General features: G+C 35.2%; 1 protein-coding gene across 2 annotated transcripts in view; it reads right to left on the bottom strand.

Moving 5' to 3' along the window:
- Positions 1 to 26,727, bottom strand: part of SLC10A7 (solute carrier family 10 member 7) — a 257,713-nt gene that overhangs the window by 154,747 nt on the left and 76,239 nt on the right. Inside the window, exon 5 of one of the 2 annotated variants that reach the window (XM_035022950.1) lies at positions 23,366 to 23,404. The exons of the other annotated variant lie outside the window; for it this stretch is intronic. Coding sequence (XP_034878841.1) covers positions 23,366 to 23,404 — 39 coding nt within the window. The remainder of the gene's footprint in view (positions 1 to 23,365; positions 23,405 to 26,727) is intronic. 2 annotated transcript variants of the gene reach the window in all.

Below are 26,727 nucleotides of genomic sequence, written 5' to 3'. Positions count from 1 at the left end.
ATGCACTTTTTGGTGTTTCTCTATGCAAGGATGTATATACACCATTAATACATACTGATGTAAAAATAAGTCTTTGTTCACCTTATCACAATTGTGTTTGCACAGTTCCCAATACTATCTCTCAAAATTTAAATGTTTCTTTCCCAAATCTTTTTTTCTTCCGAGTAATCCCTGAAAGGAAAATGTACTGACATAACGACTTTTAGCAAATTCTTATTACTAAGACCCCAATTCATAATGTAATCAGTACTCTGAGCTTGTACAAAACATATCCCTGAACAAGATTCATAAAGGTCACGAGTAGCCTAATTTTCTGAGATTCTCTTAGCTATAAATTTGGCTAAGAGCTTGGATAGTATGGGAAAGAAGATAAGTGAGAAAAACACTGGTGATTTAACCTCTAGTGTTCCCTTAAGGACAAACATTTGTCACCTTGACAGCAAGGTGAAAGGTTTGCAGCGAGTGTGCTTATAACAGGACTCTCTCCTTTCTCTCCTCCCTGGGGACCTGTGATTTCTGAACAGGCATTATCTGAACAGATGATGATGATGACACTGAGCCACAGGAAGGGCTGGGGAGGAAAAGAGGCTGAGAACCACATAACTCAGAGCCTCAAACTGAACCACTGCCCCAGGGACCATCACAAAGATTTACTATTTGCTGCTCTTCTTCGTAAGGTTCCACTTGAGGCTGGAGTAATCAACCGTATAAATTATCAGAAAACATTCAAACAGTGTCCAATGTTAACAGCGTGGGTCCCACTGCAATAATTATGAGTGTGCTCTAAAGCTGAAGTAGGTCCTAGCCTACTACATCTCTACTTTCTATACAAACTTCTAACATTTAGGGTTTACAATTCTAATGTGAATGTTTGCTGCAGGCTTAAATCAGGTGCTAAAATGGGCCTGATTTTTACTCTTGATGAACACACATAATCCAAATTAGCATTAATGTGATGACACCCAGGCATCAAAAAGAGTAAGATCTTTGTTTTGGCCTATAAGCTAAATTGCTCACACTATTGTCAAAGTGAAATAGGAGGAGATCTTTTGAAAGCTAAAAACTTTTTTTTCCTTAAAGATTTTATTTCTTTATTTGACAGAGAGAGAGAGAGAGAGAGCACAAGCAGGGGGGAGCGGTAGGCAGAGGGAGAGGGAGAAGCAGGCTCCCCACGGAGCAGGGAGCCTGATGCGGGACTCGATCCCAGGACCCTGAGATCATGACCTGAGCCGAAGGCAGATGCTTAACTGACTGAGCCACCCAGGTGACCCTGGAAGCTAAGAACTTTTAAAAAAATAATTAAAGTTATTAACTTAAGAGCATTTTGAGTTCTAATTTAATTTCAGGACTCAGGGGCATTTATTTCTGTTCTCCTTTGATGGGTGGAATTTTGTCTATAATTTTATTTTACACTTTTACTTTGAAAAATATCTTCAGCTGAAATTACTATAAAATCAAAATTGAAGCTATCATCCATTCTAATGAATATTCATTCATCACCTAATCATCATTGACTCTAAGTACTATCAGAAAGACCAAAATTATTTTTAAGGAGAAAATAAACATTTTAACAGAATGAACTCAAACAAACATAATTAATAGAAAGTAAGGTTCCCTAGTATGCCCCCAAAGTGAATGGGAATGGAGCGGACTAGCAGTAGAGAGTTGGAGGGTTGGACACAGAAAGGGCGAGATCAGAAGTTCAAAAAAAAAAAAAAAAGAAGAAGAAGAAGAAGAAGAAGAGGGAAGGAAATTAATAGTCAACCTAAAAGGATCTATATTGGTTTAAGATACCAAACATGTCCATTCCTGGGTATCTGCCACTGGATGTCCCTGAACCACCATGTAACTAATACCTATCGAATCAAAATTAATCATCTCACTCAAAATTATTCTTTTGCTTAAACCCCTGGTTTTGTTCATGACACCACAGTTATTAATCCTAAAACCTTTGGGTCTCCAGTCTGTTTATGTTCCTTGCATTTCCTGGCTTTTCTACATAAAGATATCCCAGACTCTTTCATGAAAAACTTGGCTAGTAAAAGTCCCTAAGTAGGAAAACAACATTATAGTTATATTTTAAAAACAAGAACGCTTATCTATTAGATTCCTGTGAAAATGAAAAGATGGCTAGGGTTTGCTTCAAAATAATACCAAAGTGGATGGAGTATAGAGGAAACAAGACTGGAGTGAGTTAATTGTTAAAGCTGAGAGATGGGTACACAAGGTTCACTAATATTACTTGATTTGCTTTCTAGAAATTTCAAAATCTCTAATAGAAAAAAATGTTGTTGCCTCTATGGAACCAGAGGTTTAGGAAAATACTGTATCTAGGGAGTAGGTAAAAAGTACAGGGCCATAGCGATGGAGAGGGTCTTGGCATCATTTCTTTTTTTTAAAAAGATTTTATTTATTTATTGAGAGAGAGAGAGAGAGAGAATACACACATACAACCGGGGGAGGGGCAGAAGTAGAGGGAGAGAACTTGAAGCAGACTCTGCACTAAGCACGGAACCCAACCTGGGGCTCGATCCCAGGACCATGAGGATCATGACCTGAGCCAAAACCAAGAGTCTGAAGCTCAACCGAATGAGCCACCCAGGTACCCCTCTTGGCATCATTTCTAAAATAAGCTGACTCATATTAGCAGCAACCACTTATGAAGTCTTGTTAATGTGCCAGACACTCTGCTAAGCATCTCGGAGACTCAAACTTATTGAATCTCTTTAACAGCACTGGTAGGCAGGTATCCCTGGTTCAGAGCTTGGTAGTGAGACTCCTTCTGTACAGGGCCTCCCATACAGTAGGCACAAGGTTAATATTAGCTTTCTAAATAACTGAATAAATGACTAAGAAAGCTTTTCCTTTTTCTTTTGTGCTTGTGGTTCTTTCTTTGTAAAAAAAAAAAAAAAAAAATTGAAAGGCGGTAGCCAGGGCATTCATCATTGTTTGTCTAGGCTCAGAATAGCCTACTTCCCAGTTTTTCATGCACAATCTCGCCAATAAACTCATTATGGTCAGGACACTTCTCCTAAGACACCACTTCTGGCATGATACACTCCTTGAAAACTCCTCAATAATGCCTCATATTACCAAGCTCAAGTTTAGCCTCCCATTCAAGGTTCTTCATAATACAGTCTCACATAATTTCCACCAGTCAACAAGAATTGGCTTACTCCAGGAAACATCCCTCCTTTCATTGTCTCTTGACTGTGGCTGCCCATCCATCCATTTACTCATTATATATTGACTACCATGTGCCAGGCACTATATTGCCATGATACCTATACAGAGAGAGGTAATGATGAGTATAACAAGTATGGTCCCTGCCTTTGTTGGACTATATCCACTCTCAGGTTGATCCATGACACTTGGGCTGTTCCTGATTTTCCAGATCTTACATTTAACATCCTCCAAGAATCCTTTCCTGGTCATTTTACCTTGTCTTGCTCTCCTTTTCTTAATTGATGATACCACACATTTAAGCACTTGATTATATTTTTTCTTGTTTTTCTCCAAGTGTTTAACTTAGGCATAGCTCATTTCCTCAATTATACTAAGTCTCTTACAAAGAAATTGTGTCTTATAATCTTCATCACCCACTGAATGTGGGTCAACTGAATTCAATGATACATATACACCATGTCTTTAATAAATAGCTTTTGGTACTGAAAAGAGTTTGGAACATTAAGTCAAACTAACAATAGGCCAAGGCCAAATTTATCTTCAAAAATAGAGATACAAAAAATCTCTAGGGGAAAAAGATGTATATGAAAGGTATAGTTATGCAAATGGAAACAAAAGGAACAAAAAGTAAAATTTCTGCTGTATGGTTTAAGTGTCTCCCAATCATGTATAATATAGTTGGCCCTCGAACAACGTGAGGGCTAAAGGCATCAACCCCCCTTGCAGGTGCAAATCCGAGTTATAACTTTTGACTCCCCAAAAACTTTACTAAGAGTCTACTATTACTAATAGTCTACTATTGCTAATATATTTTATATATAAATAAAAACATACTAATAGTCTACTATTGACCAGAAGTCTTACTGATAACATACACAGTCAATTAACACATATTTTGTTATATTATATATGTTATATGTTTTATAACATCTTTTTCTTTAATTTTTTTAATTTAAACATCAGTCTTTTTCTTTAATTCTTTTATTTTGTAGCACATAATTGAGACCATACCATAGGCCAAATTTAATAGGGCTCTGCTAAGATGTCAATAATATTGATAAAAGTAAATGAAGTCTTTACTTATTTAACTTTTTTAAAAGAAAAATTATTTTTCAACAGAAGTAAAGATTAATATTCTATATATAGAGACTACACACACACACACATCTTTTACATTTATCTAAAAAGAACATTACTATAATTTAATCATGTATAAAAGTACAACTAAAAAATCTAATAAATTAATTGGCAGGCTTTTCATGTCAAATACACCTTCCTCGCAGAAATTCAGCTATCACAAATAGCAGACCAGGCCTCCTTCTATGTATTACTTGTCCATTTTTGGACTATGCCAGATTCCGTCTATAAGACATTAACATTTTAACTCATGAAAGACTAACCCTGCTAGATAGATTTTTGAATAAAGAATCAGTAATAGTAAGATCCCCTTAGCCCCAGTCTGTAATAAACATCAGTATTTCCCCAAATTCTATCTATTCTGCAAAGCTTCTTCTCACCCATCCCTTGTGGGAGGTATTCCCTATTGCCCATACCTTAGCTGTGCAGTGAGAGCTCTGAGAGGAGGAGCTGTGCCTGGACACCTCTGCACTCCTCCCAGCAGCTACACTGAACCCACTATCTTTAAAGTACTCAGTGAAAAGTGACCTTTCCTAATATAAGAACAAATGTGTATAAGAATATGGATGAATAAATATATATTTGAGTGTATATAAAAACATTCCAAGGAGTTCTTTCATGAGTCCACCAAACACATAAAAAGTCCACAAGTAGATATTATATATAGAGAACATGTAATAAATAAATAAATAAATAAATAAATAAATAAATAAATAAATAAATGTATATTTAATGTTACCTTAAAGACGTATTTTTCCAAACTACATATTTTTTTTCTAAAATTCTAAGTTCTTGACAAGTGAGCTATATTATCCAAATATTCCCCAAAGTGGCTTTTCTTTGAAACTGAATTCTCAGGCCTCGTTAAGTCATTTTGCCTTTATTCTTTTGTTTTCATCTTCCTCCAATTCTGGAAGAGATATCTATTTCTTCTGAGCCCCTACAGAGTATAACTTGGACCAACTTAACTCAGAATATGAATTAGACAAATGACTATTTGGTTAACAGATGGCATAGTTAAAACTGTCAAATAACTTTTTGATACATCTCTATCATGTATCAAATGCTCTAACTGGTCTAATCACATTATAGGATTTCCTTAAATAGTGACAGTCTTTGCCTAACTAACAGCATAAAACCTACATCAAAATTATAATTCAAAACACCAAATAGAGGTGGTAAAAATATCAATGAAGAAGAAAACCAACAAAGGTTGATAATTTCCACAGTGAAGAGTTTAGGCTTGGGACTAGTCAAAACTTTAAAGGAATAAATGAGGCAAAATAAGAAGAATGTAGTATAACTATCATCAGGTTAAATTTATTCAAGGATAAATGAACACAATAAAACCCACCCTTTTGGGTTTCATGTTTAAATGTCCACACTTTCATAAAATAATGACGATAAGAAGTGGTAGTTCTTATTTAGCAAAATGAAAAACTAAAAACATTAGGCACTTCCCAAAATTTCTTTTGAAATTTTACTGTTCAGTGAAATTCAAATGTTAGAAAATCACTGACCTAGTTAAACTACCATGCAAGAAAGACCAGTCTTACTGAAAATAATCTTTCAAATGTGAAAGCAGATAAAAAATTATAATAGTCCCATGAGAACAGTAGTTAAATGCAGAGGAAGGCACACAAGTTAATAATAAAATCATATCCAGACTCTGAAAACGAACTGACTTTCAGGCACTTCTAGTATAACAGTATACTATTTTCTGAAGGACAGCTCTTACACATAGAAGGTTGCATTTATTTTCCTGGCAATGTCAGCATTTCTGAAGGAGTATTATTAATTTATTAAAATAGTCCAGTGTTGGAAAAAGCAAGAAATTTACAATTATAGGAAGTCAAAATTATGAAAATTATAACCATTAAAAAGTGTTTTCACTGTGTACTAGTTTTTTCTAATACATCAAAGTAAATAACCCTCTCAGTAACTAGAAAGGAATTGCAAATGAAATTCATGAGAACTTTGTCGTAAGTAAAGTAAAATGCATAAGTGCTAGATACTTAAAAAACCAGTACTTTAACAACAAAATCCCTGTCCAACTGAACACGTGTATATGACTGACTTCAAACTCACTGGAAAAGATGGGAATAGTAAGTTGGGCTATTACTTGAAATATATATATCACGGTGAAGACATGAACATATCAGACCCCAAATTATATTAAAATAGATAACTGCAAAATAGTATGCCAATTAAACATCTCTCTCCAGTGCTGTTCAACAGAACTTTCTCCAATGAAAAAAATGTTCGGGGGCGCCTGGGTGGCTCAGATGGTTAAGCGTCTGCCTTCGGCTCAGGTCATGATCGCAGGGTCCTGGGATTGAGCCCCACATCGGGCTCCTGGCTCAGGGGGAGCCTGCTTCTCCCTCTCCCTCCACCTCTCCCCCTGCTCATGCTCTCTCTCTCTCTCTCTCTCTCTGTATCTCTGTGTCTCAAATGAATAAATAAAATCTTTAAGAAAAAAATGTTCAACATTCTGTATTGTCCGATACAGCAACCAGCAGTCACATGTGCTGCTGCTGAATATGTGAAATGTGAGTATTGTGACTGAGGAACTGAATGTTTAATTTTATTTAATTTTAATTAATTAAATTTTAAATGGCCCATGTGGCTGTGGCTACTGTGTTGGTCAGTTCAGCTATATAGATAATACAAAATGGAAAGATTAACGTATCTTCCCTATCTCTGAACTTGGCGATAAAGGAAATGCCTTTGCAATGAAGACAAGTAAAATCACGTTAAAACATTAGAATGGTTTCAATGTCAGCAAGACCTCACCTTAAGGTATGGTGGAGCAATAAAAGGGCAAACCAGTCAGCAATGAAACCAGTGAGAAAATACCTAAAAGCAACTATTAAGAACACATATCTAAACACCATCTAGGAAAGAAGATCCCTGGTCCAAATGGTGAACCTGTCTGTTTCCAAGGGCAACGTACCCTTGTCGTGGAGCCAGACACGTTTACTTACAATCGCCTGATAGAATCAAACTGCGGAACTATTTCCCTACCTCTCCTCTAATTCCATTCCCACCAAATGAACTCCTTATTAAAGTATCTTCTCATGTGGATTTAATCATGAGGATAGAAAGCATCAACCCAACTGTCTAAGAGTTTCTCATAATTATTTTCCCACTCCTAACTGATTGCTCTATATGTTATTATCTGTAATATGATCAATGTGAGTCCATCCCTGTGAGATGGAGACACAGAATCAGTTTCTGAAACAGGACCACGGTAAATTTACAAAGTATATGCCACCTACATCCCTGGCCATGAGAAGCTCAATATCTTAAAAATGGATGATTCAAATAGTCAAAGAAAAAAAAAAAACAGTAATATTACTGATTTTGCTTAGGGGTGACATCATGCCAAGAAAAGACTGAAGCCAAGAAAAGAAATCTCAGATCTTGGGGGTACCAAGAGTGATTTCCAGCAGAGAAAGAAAAACTTCCTTAAGAACTATGTGGCACCCAACTTCTTCTTTAAGGAGAAAAACTTCCCCTTCTAATTTGTTTGTATTCTTAAAAACACATATCAAAATATATATTTTAGATGACTCACTACTTACAGTTCCCATATAGACATGAAGGCCAGCATCATCTAGAAAAACTAACAGAGATGCACAAGGCTATTTGAGAGTTTCATTAGTTGACAATAATTTTGTCACTAGAAAACTCATAGTGATTACGGTACTAGGTTGATAGAATTTGAAAAAAAAAAAAAAAAGAAGCCAGACATGATGGAAGATTTGTTTCAAAATTAAGGGCTGTTTGTTGAGATTGTTCCTTAGGGACATCTCAATGTTACTTTTCAAATATATCCTGGAAATTCATACAAAAAAGAACAACAACATTCTGTTAAAAGAGGAAGTATTCTTCCTGATGTAGGTATTATCCACTGTCTTAAACCTTTTCTTTTCAACCACTTGTCTACACCAGTGGGAGTTTCTATTCAATTTTTTTTTTTTTTTTTAGAGCTGGAAATTTAACCTTCTGACTTCAACAACTGTTTGGCTTGAAACTACATGAGATATGAATCCAAAATCCTAAAGAGACATTTAATGATACAGAATCAGGATTCAAGCATTTTGAGAGAAAATGCTCGTGAACTAAAGGACAAAAGGCAGGAAGCCTTTATATTTCTTTCATGTTTTTCATAATCTCTACTCATTGTCTTCTTCAGTTTAAAGAAGTAGAAGTAAACAAAGAAAAGAAAAAGGTAACCATGTCAATCTACCTTTTTTTTTTTTTTGTAAACAAGAAATAACCTTTCTTCTTGCTGATTTTAGTTACTGAAAAGACTGAAAAGCTGTTCTGCTCCAAGTCTGTACACCTCAGCAGTTACTGATCAGGAATTCTGAATGGCTTACTAGGCTGCTATAACAAATATAGATGGCACAAGTGTATTTTTTAGGTTATCATAGGAAAACGGAATAAACTCTCCCATTAAAAAATCATGTCTGATTAACTACACATACCTTCTTGGAGTATCTTAAAATTCTGTCTTGGAGTATTTTAAAATTGTTTCTCCATTATATGGAGATACGTCACCCTCCAAACCTCCTCCAGCCCAAGTCACATCTCTATTTTCTATACCTCATTTAACAAACTTTAACCCTAACAAGATGATAAGACCAAAGTCAAAGCAATATTCTGAACCTACGAAAACTCAAATGTAGAGGGCTGTAACATGATGCTTCTAAAGAAGGAATTGCATTAGCTTTCAAAACTGTCATATTAGTTGCCAAGTTCAAGTTACCCACTTCCTCATTATCATCTTGGCTTTCTTCTTTTCTTTCTTTTTCTTTTTTGGTCATTTCTATTTTCTAAGTACTTTAAATGACTTTCAGATACGTATCTGATCTAGTTTTTATATACCATTGATTTGGTTCTTCTATTTTTCAGATATATTTTTATCTTTCCTCTAGGATACTGTAAAATTTTTCAGCATTGTCTAGTAATTCAGTTTTCACTTATCAATTTTATTATATTATATATTTCACAAGTTGTTAAAAAATAAACTTTAATGGTAAAATGCTTTTCCTTAAGTGCAACAATTCTCTACAATGCCATATAATGGCCATCATTTATTATACCCTCTTATTTATAAATCTCCAGCTCTTTATATATGTAGTAATCATACGTGCAGGAATTTTTCCTGGAAAACTTTCTGACATATTTCAATGATAACAGCATACAGGCTGTTAATCTATTATACAGGGATAATCTGCCATAATCTACTCACAGAGAGTTATTGTAAGAAGATAGTCTTGCAAATTACTCAACATCAAATTTAGATGTAATAATGAGTTTTCACTCCCAATCTAAATCAACATGGTGACTATAAAGCAATACACATTTTGGCTGTAGCATGTGTTTTGTTGAAACTAAAAACTTACAATTTAAAATCATTTCAATATAAGTAAGAAAAATTTGGTAGATAACCAACTACCAACTACCGGGATTTTTGTCAAATTAATTCAACACTTAATTGTAATAATTAACATACATTTAACTGCATATCATATACAAGATATTTTACAATCTTAGATATAAGAAGAAGAGAGGTTAAAATAGCATTCATTGAATGATTTCTATTTATTCACTTAACAAATATTTTTTGAGGGCTTACCATATGCCAGGTACTACAGGGGCTATGGAGAGAGCAGTGAACCAAACCAACCAAACCAACCAAAGCCAATACCTGTCTTTATGGAGGCTTTCATTTGAATAAAGGGAGACAGACAGTAAACATAATAAATAAGTATATAATATGTTAGAAAAGACATATTTTAGAAAAAAAAATTTTAAAAAGAGGATGATAAAAACTGCCAGAGGTAGGAGAGAAAGTCAGAATTTTAAACTAATTCTACCAACCAGTTACAATCTTGATGAAAGTCTTCCTAAGAGCTAAATAACCATTAACAAAAAATGCTGGAGGCAGTCTTCAAGGGGCAGTCTTTCAAGAGATGGACATGATATGGAAAGGATGAGAAGAGTGTAAGCAAAGAGGTGAGAGGAGAGGGTGGAGAAGAGTGAATCAACAGTGCACACGGAATGGAAGAAGAGCGCCCGGCGGGGAGGGGGGAGAGGGGGAGACTGTGGCTGCACTGGGAGGACTGCTGAACGGCCAACAAGGTAGTGGGCAAGTAAGAGCCACTAAAGGCACTGGAGCTTTGAAGTGGCATAAAAAAGTCATAGGGGTGAAGACAGTTAACCTCACAACAATGTAAGGATGGTGGGAGAAAGAAGATAGAATGTTATCACCTTGGCTTTTGGAAATTACCAAAAACATAATAATGTTAATAAACATTATCTCTCCGAGACGAAAGGATAAAAAGAATAGCATAAGCTTTCAAGTAAAAACCTAGGAACATTTTAGAAAATAACTACTTACAAGAGAATTGCCTGAAAGTTAAAAAACTAAACCATAAATAATGACCATTAGACCAACCTTCACTATAAATTAAGACTATACACACTGTGGACATTTTTAATTTAATTACCCTACTTATTAAAAACATCACAGAAAAAGCTACCCAGAAGAAGTACATGAGTATGTGGCCCTGTCAAAAAGAAAGAAAACATATACACTGTAAACTCACAGTATAACCATCAGTAGACATGTAAAATATGAAACAATGTTCATCTCGTGGAGATCTGTGATGTTTTGATGTTAATGTCCAAGACATCATATTCATATCATGAGATTTTTTCCCCTAATCAGTAGAGCCTGTTCAATTATAAAAGTTAAAGTCAAATTGATCAGGTTTTTTAAACTATAAATTTATTTTTGAGAAGTCCTCTATTACTCAAAACTGTTACTAAGAGAGCTATTCACCTTACTCTACAATCTTCCAAATAGAAACATTTTACTGTTAATTTGTGTGACTATTTGCAGCTTAACTGATAAAGACCAAAATGAGGTTTCTATAATTTTCACTCTTCTATGTACATACCCATTTACACTTCAAACAAATAATTTTGTCTTAAGTAACTGTATTAATGTCATGTATAATATCCTAAGATAGAGAAACAATTTCTAACAGTCATGAATACTGATCTAATTATTTTCAGGGACAAGCATATGTCACTATGTAGATATGAAAGTAATACCACAAAGCTGGACTTACATGGAAAAAAAAAAAAAGCCAGTAAGGACAATAATGACATAAATTGACTTCTTTAGCTAATGACACCATAATCAGGTGAAGTGCTTTCAAACTTACTTGTATTTAGTGAACTCTCACATAATAGGCTTTGCTTTTTAACATAGTAGATATACATTGTATCTATAAAACTGAAAGAAAATACATGTGAAATTTTATCTGACATTGTGAGTAGAAAGGGGCTTTAGTAAGTTTAAAGGCTATGAAAAAATCCATAAAGGGAAAGATGGATACACTTGACAGATGTAAAAACTTTAAACTTCTACAACCATATGCCAAGTAATGAATCCCAACTTATATGTGGCACCATATACAAACATTAACTCAAATTAGAGCAAAGACCTAAATGTAAAAATGAAAACTCTAAAACATCTAGAAGAAAACATAGGAGAAAAGCCTTTGTGACTTTGGGTTAAACAAGGATTTCTTAGCAAGGACACAGAAACCATGAGCCATAAAAGAAAAAAAAATAGATAAATTGAATTTAATAAAAATTTGAAACTTCTGCTCTTTGAGAGATACTGTTAAGAAAGTGGAAAGCCACAGACTGGGAGAAAACATTTGCAAATACATACCCCTAAATGCCTGCTGTCCAAAATATATTTAAAAATTCACAATCTAATGATAAGAAAACAACCCCATAAAAAAATGGGCCAGAGATCTGAAGAAATACTCCCCCAAGAAGATATACGGATGGCAAATAAGCATATAAAAAGATGTCCACCATCATTAGCCATTAGGGAAATAAAACTGAAAGCTATGATGCCAAGTGACCATATACCTTTTAGACTATTGAAAATAAAAAGTATCACTAATACCTTGGGCTGGCAGGATGTGGAGACTGGATTCCTTGTACATTCCTGGGAGGAATGTAAAATGGTACAACCACTCTGGATAATGGTGTGGTGGCTTTGCACAATATGAAACATATACTTACCATATAACTCAGCAAGCCTACACGTAGGTATTTTCCTCAGGGGAAATGAAAACATACATCTACACAAAAACCTGTACACAAATACTTAGAGCAGCTTTCTTTACTCATATTGACAAACATAGGAAACAATATGAAGTTTATCAACCAATTGATAATGTACTATTATTTAGCAATAAAAAGGAGTGAGCTACTAGTATGCACAACAACAAAGATGAATCACAAAAGCATACACTAAGTGAAAGAAGCCAGACTTGAAAGACTACACACTGTGTGATTCCATTCATATGACCTTCTGGAAAAACCAAACTATAAGGACAAGAAAATCCAGTGACTGCCAAGGGCTAAAGATAGGGGAGGGGACTGACTACAAAAGGGCAAGAAGGGAGCTTTTGGAGGAGATGGCAATATTCTTTATCTTGAGTGAGGTGGTCGTTTTAAGACTATATACATTTTGTCAAAACTCAGAACTGTCTATCTAAAATCAGTCAATTTTCTGTATAAAAACTGTATCTCAATTAATCTGACTTAAAGAAATTTTAAACTTCTGTCACTCAAAAGTCATCTCACCCATACACACAAATAAACTGCAATATATGTATTAGAATATTCATATCCTCAATATATAAAGACCACTTTGAAACCAAAATAAGCATCCCAATAAGAAAAATGAGCAAAGGATATGAACAAATAATTGACAATAGAAGGATCTCAAATGGCCAATAAACAGATAATAAAAGATCAACTTCTCAAAAATTATAATTAAGATAAAATACCAGTTTGTTAAGACTTAAAAAAAATAATAACCGGAGTTGGTGAAGATAAAGAAAAATGAATATTTCTGAATATCCATATATTAGGATGATAATTTTGTTCAATATTTCTGGATGGCAATTTAGCAGCATCAAGAATCTCTTAAAAGTTTGTAGCATTTTACTCAGTTATTGCTCTTTAGGGATTTTTCCTAAAAAGCGTAATTAAAAGGGAAAACCACAAATACTTATGCACAAAAATGTTGTGGAAGCTTTTTTTTTTTAACAACAGTAAAAGAATATAAACAACCCAAATGTCTACCAATGGAGAAACCACTAAATAAATATCAATACCCCATCCAAAAGAATATTATACATTATATTATTTATTATATAAAGCAAAATCAAGTTGTCAAGGTAGAAATCAGAATATGAGGAAATGTTTATATATGTTGCTAAAGGGGAAAGCAGAAAATAAAATCATCTATACAATGCAATGTCACTTTTGTTAACTACATGTACAAAACACATAGGACATACACCAAAATGCTAATAGTAGCTTTATCTAGATGATTCTATCTCTCTTTTTCAAAAGTTCTATAATAAACATATACTACCATAATAGTTTTGTTTTTTTTTTTAAAGATTTTATTTATGTATTTGAGAGAGAGAATGAGAGAGAGCAAGCACATGAGGGGGGTAAGGTCAGAGGGAGAAACAGACTCCGCCGCGCAGGGAGCCTGATGCGGGACTCGATCCCGGGACTCCAGGATCATGACCTGAGCCGAAGGCAGTCGCTTAACCAACTGAGCCACCCAGGCGCCCACCATAATAGTTTTTAAAAAGTTAATTTTTAACACAATGTTCCCACAGAATAAGTTATATTTGGTAAGATACTTTTGTAAGTCAGCTTTTGATATACTTAGAAACTAATCTGGTCTCTGACAAACTGCTTTTAAAAACAGCTAAGTTGGCAGACACACAAACTTAAAACCCAGTTTTCCTTAAAGTTGTAATAAAAATGGAATGGTTTGTTTGTTTTGTGATAACTAGAGATGATGATCTACTACTTTACCTGAAGTTCTACATTAAAATAAGTGGTCCTCAAACTTTGGGGGTCCAAATCATCAGTTGGTGACTAAGGAATCAGTTTGGGGAATCATACAGTGAAAAACACCATTTATTTTTATTTATTTTTTAAAGATTTTATTTATTTATTTGCAAGAGAGAGAGAGAGAGAGAGGGAGAGAGCGCACAAGCAAGGGGAGTGGCAGGCAGAGAGAGAAGCAGACTCCCTGCTGAGTTGAGCAAGGAGCTGGATGCAGGACTCCATCCCAGCACCCTGGGATTATGACCTGAGCCAAAGGCAGACACTTAACTGGCTGAGCCACCCAAGTGTCCCCAAAACACCATTTAAGTCCAGAAATTTTTACACTCCTTGATGCCAAGAATCATATATTCCTTTCTTCTTCTTCTTTTGAGTTCTAGAACCTTGCCCAGAGCTTAGCACATAGTAGGAAGTTCACAAATGTTTCATTAAATAAAATTGATATAAGGTCAAACAGTGACGTGAAGTGAATTAGAGCTAAAAAAACTGATGTTTTTTTATTTCAAACTACAGTCTGCCATTTCCAATAACACAGACTATTGTTATTGAGAAGTGCTAAATGTTTACTCAAAAACCTGAGTCCTCGATGGAATTTAGATGTCTAGCATTGCTTTATCATAAAGACCAGTAATTAAATAAAAGATTCTTTTTGGCTGGTAGAATCCAAAAACTAATACAATTTATGCAAGCTCAGATGCCCTCCTGCTTCTCTCCATATGTCCAAATTTACTTTGGAATAGCAGTGGGGTCTGAGTCAATGAAAAATTATTACCTCCTCTCCCTGCCTGTCATGGGATTTGGTATTCTCACCTTGAGAATCTGTAAGGCAGATGAAGACAGAAACCTTGTTTGGCTCACCACATTATTATCCCCAGATCTCCCAATTATTAGCTCAATAAATAGATTAATCATGGTAAACTTTTAGTGTAGAGAAATGAGAACTATCTACCACATTATTGTCAATGACTTGTAAGTGGGTATCTCCTACTAAAGGCCATAAACTAAGCAGTTCTACAATAGGCTGGATTTGAATTAAGGAAATTCAGTCATTTTAACCAACCACTCGGATCACGTTTTGTAGGAGACTCTTTACAAGTATCCTAGCCCCCCTCCATTTATATTTATTTTTATCTAAATGTGTATAGGAGCAAGGATTTTCCAGAATGATGATACTTTAAAAATTAATAAACTAGAAATGAAAGTACATGGCATTTGTTAAAGGGTAATAAAATAACTTCAGTCAATTGGCTAGTTCTACACCAGTAGATTTCTTTAAATAGTAATGAAATCATTGCTTTAAAAAAAATCCATCATTATTAAAATAAAAAAAAAAAGTTGCCTCAGCCTCCACCAAAATTAGATTTGTAAGTTGCTGGTCATTCCTATAATTAAATCTATGTCACAAATTTGCAAGAAAAATGGTCACCGTGACTAATGTATTTACTTGCTACACAAGTCCTGTCAGACGACACAGACATAGCTAAAATGGAGTAGGTAAGGATTCTATACATTTTTATTAAGTAAAAAGACCATTTTTATTCACAATGACTGCACTTCAAACAAGAGTCTGTTTTAGAAACAAACCCAAATGTAGCTATCAAAGGGTTTTCCTACCTCGAGCATTACAGCATATTTTTACCTCTACAAACATGTTTGGCACACATGCATACTGCTTTTCTGGACAAATGTTATGTGGGAAAATAACTCTGAGGAAAGAAACCATAACATGTTCAGGTTGCTAGAGTCCCTGATTCTGGGGGTTTCTTCATTTGACCTCCCCAGATGGTTTTAATTCACCTCTGTGATGAAATGATTGAGGAATGACCTGAGAGAACAGTGCTGCCCAAAGTGAAAGTCAAAGCAAGATGGCTTAAAGGACACATAAGCAGAGAATAGTGATAAAACTTGCTCTCTGTTCAATCTTTTAGATCACAGGATTGTTCTTGGTTTGGTACCAGTGCTAATTTTACTTTTTATCAAAACGAGGGCAGGCTTCGGACTGAGAGCCTTGTGTAGGCAACAGAGTTTAGCTACAAGTTAATAATAGCTTTTTTCCATTTGATTTCATTTCAGTTACCTTCTATTCATGACAAGATTGTTTATGTGTTGATGTCAAGTTATGCTTTAAAATAAAGTTAAATTATACAAGTGAGTTTCAGAGGTGCCAGTCTGGCTCAGTGGGTGGGGCATGTGACTCTTGATCTCGGGGTTGTAGATTCAAGCCCTACTTGGGTGTAGAGATTACTTTAAAAAAATAAAATCTTTAACAAAAAAGGGAGTTTTAACTTAATAATACAAATAATATGTCAAGATGGCAAAAGTCATAAAGGTGCCTAAAATTTGGAATACATTGCCTTGAAGGCAGTTCTTGTCTTCCCTCTTTCTTAAATCTTTGATTGTTACTTTTTTCATGTATTTATGTTTCGTGTATTTGCTTCATAGATAAGTACTTAGAATCTAATGGACTCTGAGTATATATGTGTTAATTTATATCCTATTTTTCTATTTTGTGCCATACTGCTGACCGAACCAACTGCATTTTGTTTGTTCTCAGCAATCCAGCTTTTCTGATATTCATTTGCCCAAAAAGGTGATTCAATGAAATATATAGCATGATGATGGGTTGCATTTTATAAAGAGAGAAACCAGTTTCCCATTGTCTGCACATAGTTCATGAGGTATTTTAAAGCCTAAAAGAGGTTATTTTAAATACTGGTTTTATCGAGTCCTTAGCAGTAAATGGATGAACTTGAAATAACATCTTGTAAGGTTGTACTGCAAACTGCTTAAAAACTCAGTTTTGTTGGTTTTGTTGGTTTTGTTTTTTGGCATGTAAGCTCAATGAAAATAAAAACCTGTTTTATAAACAAGTCATCAACTTTTGGGGGAAAACCAACATCTCAACTGAATAATTTGGGCTGGTTAGATTTTTAGCAAACCCAGGAAAAAAAAAATCAGCATGGTTTTACACAAAATGAGTATTCCATAAACATAAACAAAATTAAAAATTGACATCTTAGATTAAGGTGAAAACAAAACTAATATAACAATTGAGTCTTCTCTGGTTACAACCCTTAACCCCCTTCATTAACCTGTGTGAGATTCTTACTCTGATTTTTAAAAAGCAGTGTTGCACAGCAATCCTTGGATAACAAAGTAAATGTGCTTCCTCTCTGACCATGCGAACCGAAACGGAGTATATGTTTGTACAAGAGATGAAGAATAAAACATGGTGGTAAACATACATCCTAAGCTATTAAAACATAACATTTGTGTTTGAAATTTCTTTTCTTTCAGCAACTGTAACAGTATCAGTAACTATTCAAATCTCACTATAAAGCTGGGTAGTAATGGCAGACCAGCTAAAGCAAAGAGGGAAGACAGAACAACAATGGGATAAGGGAAGAAAAATATGTTCTGGCTAGTTCTTCAGCTTAAGGCAAGGAGTTCCTTTTCATCCTTATTCATTTTAGAATAGCTTTAAAATGACTATTTTAAAAGAATTACGTAGGGCGCCTGGGTGGCTCAGTTGGTTAAGCGACTGCCTTCGGCTCAGGTCATGATCCTGGAGTCCCTGGATCGGCTCAGGTCATGATCCTGGAGTCCCTGGATCTAGTCCCGCATCGGGCTTCCTGCTCGGCAGGGAGTCTGCTTCGTCCTCTGACCCTCCCCCCTCTCAGGTGTTCTCTCTCTCTCATTCTCTCTCTCTCAAATAAATAAAAATAAAATCTTTTAAAAAAAAGAATTACGTAAAACAAACCCATTTCTCGATACTTTAAATGAAGAGATTTAGAAAGTAAACAGTAACTCTTACAGATCTTTCTTAGACTTGGTGTTATGCATTCACAAAGATGATTTCACTTTGCCTGTAACTCTTTGGTAATGTTTCAGAAATCCGTACACTTATGAATTGCTATAATGTTGTGTGACACAGTTATTAGAAGCTCAATTTGGCACGATCAACTTTGTCACTCACCAGGGTTTCCTCAGGAATTACCCCTGAGGTGTTACCAAACTCCCTGAAGAGTTACCAAATATAATAAAATAGGCTGAAGAGTCTAAAAAGAAAAAGTTCTACCTTTTCCTTTTAAACTTAAACCTGTAATTCTTGAAGACATGGAAACACTGAACTTAGCCTCCAAACCAAAATGCCAAAAGTGTAACAAAACTTGTGATCAAAGTTTTTTTCAACACAGTTAAATCTTTTTACACTAAAGAGAGGATTTTTCAATTGGAATTTTTTTAAAAGTTGCCAATATCTATTTTTTTTTTAATCTTTCTTTTGGTGAGGAAGCAACACAAGAGATGGTTGAACTTGAAATGCCTGGTTTTACATAGAAAATATATATATAGGCGCCTGGGTGGCTCAGATGGTTAAGTGTCTGCCTTCGGCTCAGGTCATGATCCCAGGGTCCTGGGATTGAGCCCCACATCGGGCTCTTGGCTCAGTGGGGAGCCCGCTTCTCCCTCTCCCTCTGCCTCTCTCCCTGCTCATGCTCTCTCTTTCTTTCTGTATCTATGTCTCAAATGAATAAATCTTAAAAAAAAAAAAAAAAGAAAATATATATAAATTTTGATAACATTTTAGTTATTCAGAGTGGTGACTATCAAATTCTATTAAAATCTCATCAAGTGGGAAATCTTAAAACACTTATTATGCTCCACAATTATTGTAAACAGAACAATTTAAAAGAGAGGAGGAGATAATGACATTAACTTCTCAACTTAAAGCAATCCTCTGTGGCATGATTTTAAAATATTCTCTTGGTCTGAAATTTATGTAAATTGAATTCATCTATCATTGGTTATTACCAGCCTAGCTACATTTAAAAAAAACAACAACACAGTTCTCTGTAACATCTAGTTCTTAAAAACACTGTGTTTTAATTAGACCTGGGACATTATTAAACAAGCTATAAATAGGTACAGTATTTTATTTGGTATACCCAGATGTCTAAAAATCAACAAAAATGCCCTCAGAGTTCTTTCTTCAAAAATTCTTTAATAAAAGCTTTCATTCAAAGTTTTAATGTAATCTAAAGTAAATACCCTTCTCAAATTCCATTATGTAAATACAAAAGAAATGGTCACTAATAACCAGAGAATAATCATTAGTCAGAAACAACCAATTCTTCATTTTATGTATGTCCATGGCCACACAAAAAAATTCATGGCAAAGCTTGGACAAAACTTAGATCACAAGTATTTTATACAGATTATCCCATTTAATTCTCACCACAACAATGGATAGTTTAGGTACTATCTACTCCATTTTATATACAGGGAAGGTCGTATGATTAGACTAGTAATTCAGTCAGGTAAGAATTTAAATCAAGCCAGTCTGATTCCAGAAACCATACTACTACCCCTAATCCTAAATTTTAAGAATAAGTGAATATTTCCCATTCATAAAGAAAATTCCAAAAATGCTCTAACAAGTACCACACTTTAAGAATAACAAAATAAGAAACAACAAGTATTGGTGAGGATGTGGACAAAAAGGAACCCTCTTACACTACTGGTGAGAATTAAAACTGGTGCAGCCACTCTGAAAAACATGGAGGGTCCTCAAAAAGTTAAAAATAGAACTACCCTACAATTCAGTAATCACACTACTGGGTATTTACCCAAAGAACACAAAAATACTAATTCAGAGGGATACATGCATCCCTATGTTTATAGTAGCATTATTTATAATAGCCAAATTATGGAAGCAGCCCAAGTGTCCACTGATAGATGAATGGATAAAGAAGAGGTGGTATATATGTACAATGGAATACTACTCAGCCATAAAAAAGAATGAAATCTTGCCATTTGCAATGACATGGCTGGAGCTAGAGAATATTATGCTCAGTGAAATAAGTCTGTCAGAGAAAGACAAATACCATATGATTTCAGTCATCTGTGGAACTGAAGAAACAAAACAATCGAGCAAAGGGACAAAGAGAGAGAGAGAGAAAGAGACAAATCAAGAAACAGACTCCTAACTACAGAGAACAAACCGATGGTTACCAGAGGGGAGGTGGGTGGAGGATGGGTGAAATAGGTGATGGGGATTAAGGAGGGCACTTGTGATGAGCACCGGGTGATGTATGGAAGTTCTAAGTCACTATATTGTATGCCTGAAAATAATATAACATTCTATGTTAACTATACTGGAATTAAAATAAAAAATAATTTTTTTTAAAAAAGTAAATTAAGTGAAAAATTTTTTAAAAAGAATAACAAAATAAAGCATGAAGGTTATAATTTGGAATTTCCTTCCTCTAAAGTAAGTCCTTTTCCCAAGCCCAGTTCAAACACCAACTTCTCCCTAAAGCCTTCTCATATCATTCAACTGAGATTAATCTTTTTTTGAACTCTTGGCAATTGCTCTACACTGCCCATAGGCAAAAAGTGCTAGCTGTCTTTTACTATCCATTCTCTTCTTTCTTAGTAACAGAAACCCAATTTTTAGCTCTTAGCAAATTGCCACATGTCCCAACCTCTCCATTGGCTAAGTATGATTGTATGAGTAAGTTCTGCAATATTGTTGCAGGTATACTGTTGGAATTTCAGGAGTGCTATTTAAATAAAGCAAACTTAGATTTTAGGAGAGCTCCTCTGTGCTTTCCCAAAGTAAAGACTTTACTGTCCAGGTATCTTTTTGGCTGGAGCTCCAGCAGCTGTCTCGGACACTGAGGCAAGCTTGAGGAAGGAAAGTACATGCTGTGGAGGATGGAAGAAAGACAGGCGTATCTGTCCACAATGAGACCATGAAGCCACCATACATGGTAGCCTCCTTCCAGGTTTTAGAATACAGAAAAATAAACCTTCATCCTGTGTATGCCACAATTATTATTTTTTATCTTCAATAATCTGAACCTAATTCTAACTGGTTTAGCCCAGACTCATACATAGTCCATAATCTAAGGTTTGTTGTAACTATGATGAAGGGGGTGGGGGTGGGGGAGAAAGAGAATTACTATTTCTTATAAGCCTGGAACAAAACATCTCCAATGATTGTTTTCATTCTCAACCCTTCCCAGTAATTTCCAACTTTGGGACAGAAAAAGGAGGAAACAGAAGAGGAAGGAAAAATGGAAAATGACACTTCTGCATCTCTGCCAGTTCCCCTCCCCTCTCTTCTACTAGCTAAGTCCTACCATACTTGAAGGCCCAGCTCAGCGAAATTGTTTCTGTCTGACTTTTGAATCGAGTGCCTATCAACCTGTGTGCCATCTGACAATCATACGTCATCTAGTAACATCTTTTGTGTGACTTGTTAACTTTTACATTGTATTTCTTATTCTTTGTGTCGTCTCCACAACACAGTGGGACCCACATTCGATTCCTTGCATCCTCCACACTATTAGAAAACTACCTCTGGGTGGTAGGAGATCAATACTTTTAATACTTGAGTTAAGGTCAGAAAAAAAGATGAAAAGAGGAAAAAGAGCAGGAGACTAAGGAGTGAGAATGCACTTCTTAGAAGCGAAAGAGCATAATAAAAATCCTAAAGGGTCCCTAGAACAAGTTTTACTTCCCTGGAGCTTACAAAGAATTGGGCCTGGGAGAACAAATATTTTGATGTGTTCACTGTTCATAGAATCAGTGCAAAATTCAAACGATACTTAGCGAGCTTATCCTCCAAATAAGGGACAGTGCATTTTGCTTCAGTTACTGAGACAATTGCCTCAAACTTATTTTCTCAATAACCGTAGACATTTTAAAGAGTAGGAGATCTAGCTTAGAAACCATGTTTTGATAGTAGAGGTATAGGATTCCAAACCATATTTAAAAAAAAACTGGCTTCCAGCAAGATCATATTTTACAGATATTATTTTGTCAATTGTGACAACACATGGAAAATAACACTTAGATAAATGAAAAAACGATTTCACAAAATATTACTGAGTTTAAAATAAGTAGCTCAAGAGCTCATTTTCATTAAATAGACACTATTAGCTCTCTTCTAAAACCCAATAATAATACAGCATTGGGAATAACATTACTACTTCTTTAAAAATAAGATATACTCTAAGCACGTATTTTGTAGAAGCTACATCATTTAAAAGGTCTATAACATTGGGACCTTAAAAGCTGTGTAGCACTACATGGAATTAACGCAGTGTAACAATACATTTAAAAGCTTCGGCTACATTCAAATACATACAATCATAAGTGACATAAAGAGCATTTTAAACAGAAATAATTAATATTTGCCTAGATTCATAAACTATTTTATACCCCACTGATTTTATTCTCAATTATCACTGTACTTCATACCTGTCAATGAATTATGTACCTAAAAATATAATATTCTAATTTATTTTCAGGAATTTGGCAAAGTTTTAGGGAGGATATAAATAAAAATACTCAACTAACAGAAAACTCAGTTTCTTTCTCATTCTTTCATAACACCAAACCAAGTCTTTGTTACATTATTAAAAAATGATCAAAAATGCTAAAATAGTATTATCCTTATAATTATATTGGCTCTACTTATGAACACTGAACTAGTTTTTAACCTTTATACAATTTATAGTTCACATGTCAAAAAAATATTGCATTTTCTTGCAAATCACTCAATTATTTCCTCATTTTAAATGTTTTCCACACAGATTTCTCAGAAGTATCCATGCCAGTAGCTTCTTTGACAGTGAAATGTACAAAATAAATGACATGTCAACAAGTAAATTAGCATTCCCTTTCTGACCAGCTGGGTCATGTTTCCTTTTCAAAATCCTCAGTCCCATGACACAAAATAATAATAATCTAAAAGACCTCATTAAATGATCAATATATTGACATAACTTCTATAAGGAGACACACAGTGTTTTAATTGATTCCTTGAATCCATTAAATGGAATATTAAACCCCAAGCCTCCAAATTATATTGTAAAAGAACATTTCCTTTATTTATCAACTAATTTTTCAGGGTATGGTTAATGGCACATAAAAAGATTCAAGAACTTTTATACTTAACTAAAATGGTAAAAGAAGTCCAATTTTCACTAAATCTTTTATACAAACAACATCACAACCAAAGTTATAATAGACAAGTTAAACCATGTTTACTTACCAAAAAACTTCCAAAGGCTGAATTAAATATTGCAGCTGCCTATAAAGAAAATAAATGGGGGAAAAAAACTCACTGAAAGTAAATAGAAAAAGGAAAAGCAAAGACTATCATTCTCCCAGCCCCCACTATTCAAAACCTTAAAACATTGACTCTATAAAGCTGAGTTAGTCACTGCTTACAAAAATTGCCAGTGGCCTGTACTTTACTAAGATAGATGAGCTGCAGCTTAGGAATTCATAAATAATGGGTCTCAAAAGCAAGCAGAAAAGGCTTGCCATGAGATGTTTTGAACCTATATGACAGTACCAAAGAATCATCACCAATAGTAAATTGAAACCTTGTTGTTATTGATTTTGTGACGAGACTTAAAAAAGAGGTGGCTATATTCATCAGAAAAATTTTTTTTCTTTTTACCGTGAAAAGAAAAACCAGAATTGTAAAGCAAACATTAAGCACTCTGCATCAGGGAGCTTTATGAGCTACACCCACCAAGTGAGATCTGTTGTTCCCATACAACACACATTAGAATATGAACAATGCTGCTAAGACCATGGAAGTTACTGCTATACCAACAATTCTAAAGTAGAAACAAGCAAGAAAAACTTCCACTTGGTGTTCAAAATTCAAAGAAGAAATATCTGACTTTGTGCTTACCTAAGTATCCAAGGAATACATAGTAGATGTAATACATAGTTCTTAACTTTAAATCAATCACTATATTCCATGAAGCTACACCTGAATCCTGAAAGCTTCTCACATTACCCAAAAAGGATAAAAACTTGTTAACATCCAATTTGATGGGGGAAAAATGGAGAGAGAAAGAAAAAATAATAAAAGGCAAAAGGAGGGGTACAGAAAACCTACTGACATCTCCTGTAGATCCACATCAGAATTAAATTAATCATCATGGAGATTAGCAGCCACGTTGTAGTAAGAAAAGGATGTCAGTTTAGCAAGTTTGAATAAAGTCCAAAGCCAGGCTAAGAGCTGTAGCTGAAAATGCCTTCTGCTCCAGAAGAGGATGCAATGAGAGTGCATGGGTAATGAGATCCCTGGCTCCAGAGAGCTTAGCTCTCCTATTCAAGTTCATAATTAATTCAAAGCTTTGATAATTTCATTAGATTTCTCCTTTGCTGGCCCTATCAATAAAAGATGGCACTGGACCACAGCTCCTCTGTGGCATAAACACAGGCACAGCACAGACCAGGGAAACCTTTGCTTCCTGACAGGGACAATGGCATATGGTGTTCTGTGTTGTACAGGGAGTAGTGGGGGAAAAAAAAAAAAAGATTTAGCTAAATAAAACATTACAGATGACAATTGTAAAATATATTTTACATATTTAACCCATCTTCCTGAAATTCCATTACAGATGATTCAGGAAAAAGTTTTGTATGTGGAGAAAAATAAGTTAAACCGTATAACTAGATGAGTTGTGGTAAGATCAACTGGAAACACTGCCTTCCTTCCTACAAAAAAAAAAAAAAAAAATGCACCTTCCCCACAAACACTGTTTATTTCTAAACCCTATTTTGCGCTTAAAATGGATTGATCTCCTCTTAGTAAAGGAAAGAGGTATTCCCCTTTGAGCTCCTTTCTTCCAAATGTATTTCTTCCCGGTGGCTTTCACCAACCTTTTTCAAGGGAACTAATGGTTTGGGCTAGCATTTACAAAAAACATGGATCATTAGAAATAAAAAGACTCAGAAGTCAAAGCAAAATAAGTCAACTACTATTCATCAGATCAAATCACCGTTCTCCCACTCTACCCCGTTCTCTTTTTTTAACCCAAAAACAAGCAACATATTTTACGTGGACTGGCATTTTATAAAACCATAGTGATGACAGGGACAGGCTATCTCAGGTACCTGAGAATGCTGCCGGCCAACTTCTTAGTTGTTCTTCTGCCAGTGCTGATGAATGTGAACTCACTCACCTATACTCGGTGCTCCCAAGCAGAGCTCTGGCAATCATTTGTGAAATGGCTGATTAAGGTTCTGGGTACTCTCAAGAGTATCAGACACTGAACCAAGGATCTTGGGCTCAACAGTAACAAATAATTAAGCTAATAGTTGACTTAATTCTGCTTTTGCAGCATATAAGGGAATTATGTTGTCCAGAGGTCTAAAGAGTGATGATAAATATTTAGAGAGTATTTAATTGATACATAAAAAGTATGTATGTCTTCAGACTTAAGGAGGAATTTCCAGCTCCTCAGCACGTTATACAAGGCCCTCCATGAACAGGTCTCTGTCCATCTTATTTCTTGCCTCCAATTTTATATTCTGACAATACTACACTCCCTGCAATTCCTCAAAACTTATTGTGCTGTTGATTACCTCTTTGTTCCCTGGCCTGGAATGCCTTTCTCCCTTCCTCTACCTAGGCAATTCCTACTCATCTTAGCAACTCCTTCCAAGAAGCTTTCGATCACACATCCTCCCACACACATACATCTACACTTCTCAGTGGACTGAGTGTCCCCACGCCTGTTGCCCAACATCCTGAGCATACCTCTGCCATGGCACTTGTCACACTACTGAAATGACCTATCTGCATGCCTCCTTGACCCACTAGAAATTAAAAGTCTTCTGAGGAGGAATCTGATAAAGCTCATCCTAAGCACCTACATGTTTATTAACTGAATTGCAGTAATAAATAAGATTCCCAGAAATGTCCAAAGTCTCCTCTCCTCCTAAGTTATTCCATGTGTTTGGCAGAATCCAAGAATTGGCAGAAGGCTGGATCTGACACCTGGTTCCACAGGCAAGCAACAGCAATGGCAGATGAAGACTTCAGTCGCAACCCAATATGAGCATCTCTTTCACAATATCTTGTTTTACTTCCCGTAGCCTCCCTATTACAATACAGTTACATTCAGTTACATAAATATGCTTAAATAATGTTTTAAAATTTACTACTGCTACATAGCAATAGAGTCAGTTAAATAAAATCTAGAATTACCAAGGAATACTCTGAAGCCGGTAAAAAGAGGATGATCTGCATCTACCAATATGAAAGCTGGCTTAAAGTGAAAAAGCAAGTTTTGAAACTGTGTGTAATTCCTTTACCATGTTTTTTCCCACACCATCAGGCAGCTGGGTGTCCTACAATTCAACTCAATTCTGACCCTGTCTACCTGAAACTAGTGTCAGATCCCACAGCTTAAGGGGTCTGTCCCACAAGACTGTTCCCACTGCAGATGTCAATCACAAAGGCCAGGTGGTCATCACCTGTGCTTCCAATGGACTGCCTATAACTCAGAGGTTCCCACAACCCTGTCCTCGAGTTTGATTAATTTGCTAGAGCAGCTCACAGAACTGAGGAAACCAGTTTTATTCACTCGGTTACCACTTTTATTA

This window comes from Mirounga leonina, unplaced genomic scaffold (assembly GCF_011800145.1).
Source record: "Mirounga leonina isolate KUSES-001 unplaced genomic scaffold, KU_Mleo_1.0 Mir_176, whole genome shotgun sequence".
NCBI classification, from domain to species: Eukaryota; Metazoa; Chordata; class Mammalia; order Carnivora; family Phocidae; genus Mirounga; species Mirounga leonina.
Note: the sequence above shows the minus strand (reverse complement) of the source record. Positions and strands in the feature narration are given on the sequence as shown.